The following is an 11,299-nucleotide window of genomic DNA, read 5'->3' on the forward strand; positions in this document are numbered from 1 at the left end:
ACACTGGTCATCCACAGTGCCCGGGGGACTGAGTTTTAGTATATAAAGATTTCTATTGTTTTCCATAAATAAATAAAAAATGATGTTCGGGCACCTTCATGCGACCTACTACCACCATTATGTTATACACGTTATATGTAGAAGCTATGATCAATAAAAACCATAATGTAGTTGATGTTACACTCTTCATATTGTACAAGCTTGTATAGCAGTAGTCTCTAGTGAAGTTGCGCTTTTATTTTGGTACGAGTACCTGCCTTCAGTGGCAGAGTAACCGGCCGTACTGTTCTTACTTTTACCGTAGAGAATCAGTATCAACTGCATAGATATCCTAGACAAACGATGAGGTAGAGGCGGTCCATTTTGCATCGGATGAATAAAGTAAACTTCGCGTGGTCTGTACAGTAGAAGTATCAGAGTCCTCCGAGAAGGCCAACCTCAACTCATCACCATAAATACTCGGGTTTATCTTCACCTCCTGAACAAGAGTTTGGCCTTCAAGCATGCTCACTACTGCGGACATAGAAGGTCTTAGTGCTGGTGATGGATTGGCGCATAGTAGAGCTACCTTTATCATTCTCATTGCCTCTTCCTTATTGAACCCAGACCCCAACTTTCGATCCACCAGCTCCATCAGATTTCCATTTTGTTGCAAGACAAGGGCCTGCGGCATTGAGAAGAAATGCAGAAGGAATGGTGAAAAATTGTAAACATTTCAAAAACAAAATGAAAAGCCACGTTTCTTAGTTCTTCATTCTATTTTACAAATCAGGTGGAGCCAAACAATTTGCTTATGTTGGAAAATCAGTTCTACGGAAAGCACCCTGGTTTCCTATACACTTCATGTACTAAACGAATGCGACAAAGATCTTACCCAATCAAGAAGGCATACAAAATTCTCATTTGGACGATATTTGATGTTGTTTTTTCCAGATACGAGTTCCAATGTGACGACCCCAAAACTGTAAACATCTGCTTTGTCACTCAAATAGCCCCATAACGCGTACTCTGGAGCCATGTATCCTCTGCACATTAACTTCTGTTAGCATACATGAAGATGCCATTTAACAAATTTTATGTACATTCATTATATTAAATTCAGTGATGTTTTGAAATGCACATTTGCAATTAAAACATCTATTACAAATAAAAGTTTTTCTTTAAAATGAAGATTGAATAATAAAAAAAAAGCTGTCAAAACTAAGAGAGTAAAAATAGAAACCAGAATGATTGATAGAGCAAAACGAAGGTCACTCACATAGTTCCAGCAACTCTGGTGCTAATATGGGTCTTCTCCTCTTCGTCCAGCTTAGCTAAACCAAAGTCAGATATCTTAGGGTTAAGGTCCCGGTCAAGTAGTATATTGGTTGTTTTGATGTCTCTATGAACAATTTTTAGAGTCGACTCCTCATGCAGGAAAGCCAGACCTCTTGCAATGCCAAGACATATTTTCTGCCTTTTATTCCAGTCCAATTTCTTTAGGCCTTCGTCCGGGCCTGAAATTAACAGAGAACTTAAGAATATTTATGAAACTAATTATAAGATACGGAAGTATTGCACTTCCAGATTGTCCAACTTACCAAACAAAACATGGGCAAGGCTATTGTTCTCCATATATTCATATACCAAAAATAACTGATTTCCTTCAATGCAGCATCCATACAATTTCACAAGATTTGGGTGTTGTAAGGCAGAAATCATGCCTATTTCATTCACAAACTCATGATTTCCCTGCTTTGATTTTGAAGAAAGTTGCTTAACTGCAATAAAAGTGCCATCTAGTAATTCGCCCTGCAGTTTGAAATATAACACATTTGAGGAATATAGGTCAACCATAATAGTCTCTTAAGTGTGATACACCATAGCATTCAAAACAAAAGAAAAGTTCTTACAAACATAGGGAAACAAAAGGAGTCATGGAATACCTTGTAAACAGCTCCAAAGCCACCCTCCCCAAGCTTGTTGGCAGTATCAAAGTTGTTAGTTGCAGCCTTAAGTTGCTTGAATTTAAAGAAACCAGTATGCAGATCTAATCCCATGAGATCTGTTCATGTTGAAAGGTTAACATATTGAACTATTTATTCACTGAGAATCGAGAGGGCAAGTGAACAACTAGAGGTAGGACAAAAGTTGAGTTTGCATTTATAACAGGTTTACAACAACGGCCGGCCTTAAACCCCTTTTGAGTTTTAGCATATTGATGAACTGTCAAATTCCATCAGATTCGTGCATGCATGATTTGATGATGAAATTATTTTAGAACTGGGATTAAATTTAAGTTAGAATTGTAAATGGAAACATTAGAGGCTAAGGATTTGAGTGAATTAAATGTAAATTTAGTAATTCTAAGAATAAGATTTCCGATCCTCTGCAGTGTTCAACCATGCAGCTGACTTTCGTTGATAAGTTAAATCGTTAATGATTCAGCATACTGATAGGTGCGACCAGTGTACAATCCCTTTTGAAAATTCTTATTGTAGCAAGTAGAAATATGAATAACTTTCGACTTTTCTAAATCAAAAAAATGACCTATACGGTATTGTCTGTACCTTGTTCCCTGGTTGTCCTGCTTCCAAAACAGCCTTTCCACCAAAGAATGCCCAAAATCAAGAAAATGAGGAATAATGCTGAAACAACTCCAATCACAATGAATTTCTTCCTTTTGCTATCATCAGGTGGCTCGAAATCTAGAATAAATGACAAGGACAGTGACAATAAGAGAACAATAAATTTCTACAGGATTGTCTAAAGAGAAACTTATACATTACTACTTACCAGACTGCACTGAGATAGCTGATATCAGAGAACCATAGATTCCTCTTTTTGGAACATTTGTTGTCCCTTTCCCCGCCCACTGAAATCGGATTTCTAAAGTCTTAACACTAACAACTGCTTTAAATACCTTAATCACTTCCTTATCAACCCCTTGTGCTTCCTTTTCAATATCAAAATCCTCCAAAACCAGTTGTTCCTGCATTAAATAATTTACTCAGTCAAGTAGAAAAATAATAAAGAGGGGGAGCGGTTAAGAAAAATTGTAAAAAAGGTATGAGGAGTTGTGGATCGCTGGTTAAGCTTTGTGTGTGAAAACTGAATAGACAAGGAAGAGTCAAAACTATCCAAATGGTTAAAACCAAAATGATAAAAGAAAAGTTTTATTTTTCCAGAGCCATAAAAGCACTGCAAATGACTACCTGGATATAAACGTTAAAAACACGTCTTCCGACACCATAATAAGACCTGTTGTCTCTGAGAACTATTTCTGCAAAGTGTAGTTTCACCGTGTAATTTCCATTTGCTAAGCAACGAGCATAATATGTGAGAGAAAGAGGAGACAGTCGTGCAGTTTTGTACAATTCAGAGTTGTTCATTCTGAGTATTGAAATATTATTTGCTATATAGTCACTGTCAGAGCTCCAAACATCTGCAAAATCACCAGTACTACTAAATCCCCAATTTGCTGAGTTTTGAAAAAACTTTGCTGCACCTCCTGAGGCATCATCTTCCTCATACTTGATGTTTCCAATGGTGGTTTGATTTCCACCACAATTTACATGCAACGAGTACTGATCTGTACAGAGAAGATCACAAAGAAAGTATAAGCTTTAAGAACTTAAAACAATGCTTTGTAACATTTTCACTTCATATGAACACAAATTTACTCCTCGATCTGGATTTAATTCTACAACAAACTTAACTACCTTTTGAACATGGAAGGAGGCAATTGCTAAGTATCCTACAATATGAAAAATAAACATTAGCTTCTTAACTTAATTAGAAGAAATGAAAAGTCTTCGCATGAAGCTCAAGAAGTTAGAAGCGTACGCATTGTTCCGACTGTAAAAACTTCTGAACAAATTGCTGATGCAAAACAGATTATAAAATGTTAGATTCATCTATTTAGAAAGTCAAAAAAAGTAATGCAAGTTTATCTCAAGGACATTAACATAAAGAAGAAATGGAAAAACAGTTATGCTTACAAGGTCTCTCGACAAGAATTTGGGACAGAATTCTGAGAAAAATTATTGTAAGAAAGATCTATATTGCTGCACAAAACACAAAGTTCTCTGTTAACTTGGAATTTCAGTAAAATCAATATCAGAATATTTTGGTGAAACTTGCAAATAATATAATTACTTGTTATAATTCAATAGTCTGCATATCATCGGAGTAATGAAAAAGATAAAGCAGAAGCAGAACATATAAGATTCAGGATGACAAAGTAGAAAAATATGTAAGATTCTGGTATGAAGATACATACTAGCGACTGTCTCTGTTTTTTATCCACTCTGGAAGACCAGTAAGCAAGTTACTTGTCAGATATCTGATAAGTGAGCAATATAGAACAGATGTCAATGAATGTTTATGTGTAAAAATACTGTTTCAAAATACAAAGAAAGACGGGAAACTTAAGTGTTTATTAGGCCTTTCCCTTGGTACAACTATGATTCCTAGCGAGAGTTTGGTTAAAGATAACTTTAAAAGTGCACTCGTTCTCATCTTTCGTTATCTTTTTTCTGGTAAATGAGAAACAGAACTGTACTCGTTCTCATTTGATCAGGATGTGCATTATCCGAAATTAAGCTCCATGATAACATCAAAACGACAACTTTATAAGTTAAATCATGACATATGTAGGAGCCAAGGGAAAGGCCTCCATGCATCATTATGTGTGCTAGCTACCCTTATGAATTACAGTCCTTACATTGTGGCCAATTGCATAATATTTGCAAGATTTGGAATGCTCCCTTCCAATCTGTTGAAGCTAAGATCTCTGCAAATAAATATGTAAACAAATAATGAGAAGACATGGAATGGAGGTGATACTGTGAACACGGAAGCAAGTTTTTGAAATGGAAATTAAGTAAATCTTAAAAAGATAAATTAATCAACCAGCATGAAGACTGTCAGTGTGAAAAATAAACAGATCACTGTCCGTACACCACATTCCAAGTTGGGTTAAGAACAGATTTAGAATGTGATGCTTAGTTAAGAACAGATTTAGAATGTGATGCTTAACTGAAAGGTACATGTTTTAAAGCTTGTTACGTGCAAGGCCAAGCAAAAGTTTTAAGTCCATAAATCTGAAATATGACCTAATTTTCGTATGAAATATGTTCAGAATGTTATCGGTTTGTTATACAACATTAGTAATAATCCACAGCTATTGTATAAAACTAATTATTAAGAGCTGCATGTCGTGAAAAAAAATGAAGAATGAATACAGATAGAAGAATTACAAAACAGTCAGACTTGTCATGGTAGAGATATATTCAGGGATTTCTCCTGTTATATTGCAGCTCCTCAACATCCTGCAATTTGAGCAACCGGTATTAGGAAAGTAGTTTTCACCTGCATGTGTTATGCTAATAGAAAAATATATAAAACGTAAAATATGGCTCACAATTTATTCAAGCCCATCATGTTTGATAAGTTTGGAAAAGCTGAACTCTCACCACTTAAGTCGCTAATCCTTCTGCAAAAGGTTAAGCATGACAACGTGTTGGAATACAAGTATATTCATAAATCCAATTCTCTCTCTAAATTAGAAAAGTGACTCAAGGAGATCATGCAAATTAAGATAACTGAGAGCTTAAAAGGGGACTCACAGGTCTGTCATATTATTCAATGCAGAGAGACTAGATGGAAGGGGCCCTTCAAGACCACTCGCTTGCATCTCTCTGTAAACAACGTAGTTGATGGATTTTGGATTACACATGAAAATATTTCAGTTGAGAATTTAAAGTGCACTAGAAAAGATCTCTTACAAGGCCTGTAGGTCTTTCCAACTTTGAAAGTAGTCAGGTATTCTTCCAGTGAAGTTGTTACTGCCAATATCACTGTAAATAATGCCACAAAAAGCAGAAAGATTAAATGACATAAATCTTAAGTATTTCATGGAATGAACCTAAATTATTTAAGGTAGTCATATCACTTACAGTACTCTTAATTTGGTCATATTTTTTAGGGCCAAGGGCAGCTCACCAGTGAGATTGTTAGCACGAAGATAGCTGTAGTTACCCATGGCAAAGCAAGACCAATCCCTTGTCAATTGACATATATACTAGCTTATGAAAATCCAAGAAAATTAAAATATAAACATATAGAGTTACAAAGGAAGATAAAATAGCAAACTGACAGAATCTCCATGTTAACCAAATTGCCCAACTCCGGGGGAACAGTTCCAGAAAATAAGTTGCTCTCCAGGCCCCTGAAAGAAAAGCCTTGTTAAGTTCGTATTCAAAACAAACAAATTGGTGCACCAAACTAACTATTCTGAATGAGGTGATAGAAGTGGAAGAAACATTCGATGCATACAAAGCTCGGAGAGTAGTCATGCTTCCCAAATAGCTAGGAATAGGTCCTGATAAGTTGTTCACACTGAGAACCCTGCACTGGGCATGACATTAGTTCAATAAATGGCATGCGAGTTTATCATCAACCTCAAACAAAAGTCTAGAAGTCACTTACAGAAATTCCAACTTCGTAGAATTCCATTCGTGTGGTATTGAACCGCTAAGGTAATTCTGGCCCAAATTACTAGGATCAAGAAAAAAAGTGCTATTAGGATCTTGGACAGAAGCTTAATAGATTTGTGATTGGAGAAACTAAAAAAAAATAGTGGAAATATCTTCATACACTTGCTTAATGTAAGGTAGCTTCGACAGTGCTGGCGGAAGCACACCATCAAGGTCTTGTCCCATCAGAAAACTGCGTGATAAGGATCCACAACTTATAGGTTATGATTGATGTGATAAAAATCAGAATCTCTTACAACTTGATAGACAAAAACCTTTATACACTAGCAGTTGTAGCATTGGCCAACAACCATCACAAGCAATTTAGAGCAAAAATTATAAACTACGGCTTGTAAAAAGTGCATACATGCTTTGGATGTGGCATACATTGCCAGAGAAAGAGCAGTTGCAAACGAGAGTGTTGTTGTACTGATCCGTATGCGGGATTGAAATAGTCGGAATATTGCTACAAGGATCACTAAAATTCCAATCCTTTTTATTCAATTGCACAGCTATTTCACGAAGTGCTTCCACTGGCACACCCAAATAAACAGAAACACAATCTCAAAATCACTTTTCACAAAAGCAAGTAATGGATAAGATAATGTTTCTTCCTTTCTAGTAAGTCTAATAAAATTGGCCACAGAAAACTGAACTTCATAAAAATTTCAAGCATGAGCTCCGTTCTTTGTCAATTTGCTGTCAAAATTTGTCTAAAAAGCTTATAAATTTAAGTTATTTCCACCATAAATATACACTTTTCAACATTTTTCAGATGAACAATCCAATTCTAGCAACTAAAATTTCAATCACTTCACACATATTAAACATCAAAACTAAAGATTCCAATAGTGAGAGCCTATACCTTCATCATCTGCAAGAGTGCCCACCTGTTCCTGGGATTTGATTGGCTCAAAGCAGATAAGCACTGTGAGTAGAACAACATAGCAGAAGAACAACTTTGAAAGCTTTTGACTTGCTGCCATTTTTATTCACATTCCATGGAGCTCTGCTGCCTCAGCCTACAGGCTCTTATATACGTTATAATTATTGATGCTGAAATGGAATAAATAATAATAGTGGATTATTAAGGGCTATTTTGTATTCTATTTGAAAATTTTTATCATTTCTCAAAATATTTTTTAAGAACATTTTTTTAAAACAATTTTTTTTAAGACTCAAAAACTTGATTGGTTTGCGATTTTAAATTTTTAAATACTTAGACTAGATAAAAAGATCTAAAAAGAAGGGGTCGCATGAGAGGGAGAAAGAGGAGAGATGAGGGAAAGAAAGTAAGAGATAATTAAAAGAAAGAGAAATAAAAGTGATAATCAAACGAGATAGAGAGGAAGAATAGCGAGAGAAAGAACCGAGAAAATGAAGAGAGCAGATTGGAAGAGATACGAAAAAGGTAAAAAATAAAAGGAGAGAAAAAAAAGAAATGAAATGAGTGAGTTTAAGTTTAAAAACTCTAAAAACTCAATTTTTATGTTTTTAGATAATATACTATATTTTTTTAGTTAATCTTGAGTTCAGTTTTTGAAAAATATCTTATCAAACAAGTTTTTAAGACCTAAAACTTGAAAATTATTTTTAATTTTAAAAAGTTGAATTCAAATGGATTACCAAACATGTCCTAAACTTCAAGGCCAAACTACCTTTAACTTTTGTAGATTCAAAAACTCCTGCTTAACATGGACCCATCATGTAATATCATTTGTCCAAAAAATAAAAAATAGATTCATGTGTTTATTCCCCGCCCTTTGTGAACTGTTTACTCAAATTAAGGTCACTTTTATTTTAATAGAAACAAGATATCATTAGACGAAAAAGTTGAAGTACAAATAAAGTTGCGAAAAAAAGACATTTGAATTAAATTTAGAGAAATGCTAAGAGAATTTATATAAAGTTGGAATCTTCGTGTATTTTTTATTATCTCATAATTTAATATAAATTTTATGTTAATATTTTTAAATTGTGTAAAAAATATAAGATGATAGAGAGTTTATAAAGAATTTCATTGAGAAATTTTTTTTAACATTTCTCTTGAAATTATTATTTTATGTCTTTTCTTCTTATTAACTTGGGTAGGTTCATGAATAATTAGAACTACTTTGCTCATTATTAGTCTTTTGTATAGATTACTTTACTCATTTATTAGTCTTTTTCTTTGTTAACATCTTTAATTTGTATTAAAATATAAAGTTGTTATTGTAACAGCTGTTGTGTTGAAATATGTAGAACGACTTTTAACTTTTGGACTTTCAGGAGAGAGATGTCAAACTGGGGCGTACACAAGTGAACACAGTTGACGGATCGCAGACAACTCATATGTGTCAGATAAAGACGTGTTGAATGGGGCTCTAGAAAGACTAGAATATAAAAATGGAATTAGCGATTACATTTTAATAATATTTCTTTTTATTCTAATAATATTTCTCTTTATTGATAAATAAGAAATTTTAAGTTCGATTTTAGCGAATTTGAATCATATTATTATCATTATATAGTGAGGCTTAACTCACATCATTTTTCTTTAGTGTAGATAATATCGTTTCTTAAAAAATTATACATATTATGTTTTAAAATCACTGTTCTAAAAATCCCCGCTTAGCGCCGCCTAGGCCCGTCTAGGCGCTAGGCCCCAGCCCACCGCCCCGATTAATGCCTAGGCCCCAGCCCACCGCCTAGACCGCCTAGACACCCGCCTAGACCGCCTAGGCATCCGCCTAGCCCGCTTAGACCCGCCTAGGTTGCAACTCACTTAGATGGAAAATACATAACTTTCATTTTGCATTTTGTTTTTTTCTAATAAATTGTAAAAGACTTGTTGCATACTTGAATGAACAAACATTATATCCTTATTTCACATGTTTTCATTATGTTCCAATACTTCATGATATATATGCATTCTATTTTGTAGTTTATGATAGAATTATATATATTTCAAGTAGAAGCAGACATTTATTTACCTGAAATATGATAGATTTACTTAAATCCGCCTAGTCCGCCTAGGCGACCGCCTAGGCCCCGCCTAGCCGCCTAGGCCCTAGGCCCCAGCCCGCCGCCCGACTAGCGCCTAGCGACTTTTAGAACCTTGTTTAAAATATATATATATATATATATATATATATATATATATAATAGAATTAAAAAGGCAAAAATCATGTCCAAGCACACGTGATGGGGTCATACATGCATACTTTTTTATTGGATAATATATTAAAGTAGTCAAAGAACTCGGATGGTTTTTGATCGGATAATATATTAAAGTAGTCAAAGAACTGGTTTTATGACTAGTATGCGCGCATGGTTTTATGATTACGATGCGCGCATGGTTTAAATGGGGAATGTCTTGCTTACATCGGTTATCAGAGTAGGAAATGTTTTCGTAAGATAATCTTCAACTGAAGGGTTCAGAGGGTCGAGGGCCGAAAATAGCTTGAAAATCGTCTCCAATCGAGAACCAGGCTAAATGGTTTGTTGGCCCCATTAGACGAAAAATGGCCAAAGGGCCAGCCGGCTGGCCCAAGGGAAGCAGCCAGGCCGGATTTTGAAGTCTAACGGTAACTAGCTTATGTTAGCTAGCCGTTATATATATATATATATATATATATATATATATATATATATATATATATTTTTTTTTTACAAATTTTTTTTAAAAATTCTATTTTTTTTTTCTTCCTATAACTTTCTAAACCATTAAATAACATTAAGTAACATGAAACAACATTAAATAAAATTAAACAACATAAAAAAAAAACATTTAACATGAAACTTAAACAACATTTTTAAAAACATTTAATAACATAAAACTTACATGCCTACCCCATGCTTCTTTTGTCCCAAAGATGTGCAACAAGATCCTGTTGTAGGTACTTGTTTGTGGCACGGGAACGTATCATCCTATAACATCTTATGTACTTATTTAAAGAGATACTATCAGTTCTTGGATTCAAATGCAAATTAAGCTCATCATATATTTTTGCACGAGCCCTTCTTGACCTATATGGATCCTCTTGGTCGTCATCAGACTCTCCATCAATATACCCATCTTTCTCATCATCCATAATCATGTTGTGTAATATGATGCAAGACATCATGATGGAGTCCAAATTTTCTCAAGTCAACCCTCTTGCCAGTTCCTTGATGATCTTCCACTGTGCTTGTAGAACACTGATGCGAAAAATTATCTTAACACACAAATTTAACCCTCTTTTGACAACTGTAGTAAAGAATGTAAGTAGGGATCGTTCTGGACGGGGGATTATGAGGGTTTGCTAATAACCTCTAAACTAACTCAAAAACATAAAACTAAATTTAAAAACACTTAACAAGACTCACAAGACTCAAAGCAAACTTAAAATAATCAAAACAGCTTAAAACAATTAAATAAACTTAAACTAGACACTGGGAATGACTTTGGACGAAAATTGACTTTTACTTGAATCAAAACACTTAAAAACACAAACTAAAACATATTTGAAACACTTTGAAACAAGAAACTAAAAGGGAGGTTTTGATTTGGATGAAGTTGAAACAAACAAACAAGTATGAAAAATTAGACAGATTGTAAAATAAATTTGAGAAATAAGATGATGGATGAGATAGCTAGAGGCTTTTTCTCCACACATGACATGTATGCAAATAACTCGATTTCCAATTACTACTTCATTGAATTATGAACAACAATGCTCCAAATTAACCGTGATATCACTAGTTAACTCTCAAAATTTCCTTGTTTTATTGGATTGGATGACATCATTCGATAACCCAAA

The 11,299-nt window shown here is 34.4% G+C and overlaps 1 protein-coding gene across 5 annotated transcripts; it reads right to left on the minus strand.

Annotated features, from left to right (window-relative positions):
- Positions 1 to 131: 131 nt before the first annotated feature.
- On the minus strand, positions 132 to 7,903 carry LOC103440667 (probable LRR receptor-like serine/threonine-protein kinase At1g07650). Of its 5 annotated transcripts, none has more exons than XM_070807006.1 (24): positions 7,384 to 7,903; positions 6,886 to 7,051; positions 6,640 to 6,711; positions 6,472 to 6,540; positions 6,319 to 6,390; positions 6,140 to 6,211; positions 5,940 to 6,011; positions 5,769 to 5,840; positions 5,610 to 5,681; positions 5,405 to 5,476; positions 5,241 to 5,312; positions 4,706 to 4,774; positions 4,262 to 4,324; positions 3,981 to 4,046; positions 3,826 to 3,861; positions 3,702 to 3,736; positions 3,195 to 3,571; positions 2,776 to 2,971; positions 2,550 to 2,687; positions 1,926 to 2,044; positions 1,581 to 1,791; positions 1,259 to 1,496; positions 875 to 1,025; positions 132 to 664 (listed from the first exon to the last, which is right to left on the minus strand). In XM_070807006.1, exons 1-24 carry the CDS (start codon positions 7,502 to 7,504, stop codon positions 332 to 334), a joined length of 2,964 nt encoding a protein of 987 aa, XP_070663107.1. In that variant the 5' UTR covers positions 7,505 to 7,903; the 3' UTR covers positions 132 to 331. The 5 variants fall into 5 exon arrangements, with proteins under 5 accessions (XP_070663107.1, XP_070663108.1, XP_070663110.1 ...); XM_070807007.1 differs by having other exon boundaries at positions 7,409 to 7,546; XM_070807009.1 differs by having other exon boundaries at positions 6,319 to 6,395; positions 7,384 to 7,523.
- Positions 7,904 to 11,299: the final 3,396 nt, after the last annotated feature.

Source organism: Malus domestica, chromosome 10, assembly GCF_042453785.1.
Source record: "Malus domestica chromosome 10, GDT2T_hap1".
Taxonomy (NCBI): domain Eukaryota; kingdom Viridiplantae; phylum Streptophyta; class Magnoliopsida; order Rosales; family Rosaceae; genus Malus; species Malus domestica.

Coding starts and splice junctions, on each gene's coding strand:
- LOC103440667 (XM_070807006.1), bottom strand. CDS start 7,504: ATGGCAGCAAGTCAAAAGCTTTCAAAGTTGTTCTTCTGCTATGTTGTT. Junction 6,012..6,139: donor TTGGTTAACATGGAGATTCT/GTCAGTTTGCTA, acceptor GGGTAACTACAG/CTATCTTCGTGCTAACAATC. Junction 5,477..5,609: donor TTGAATAATATGACAGACCT/GTGAGTCCCCTT, acceptor AACCTTTTGCAG/AAGGATTAGCGACTTAAGTG.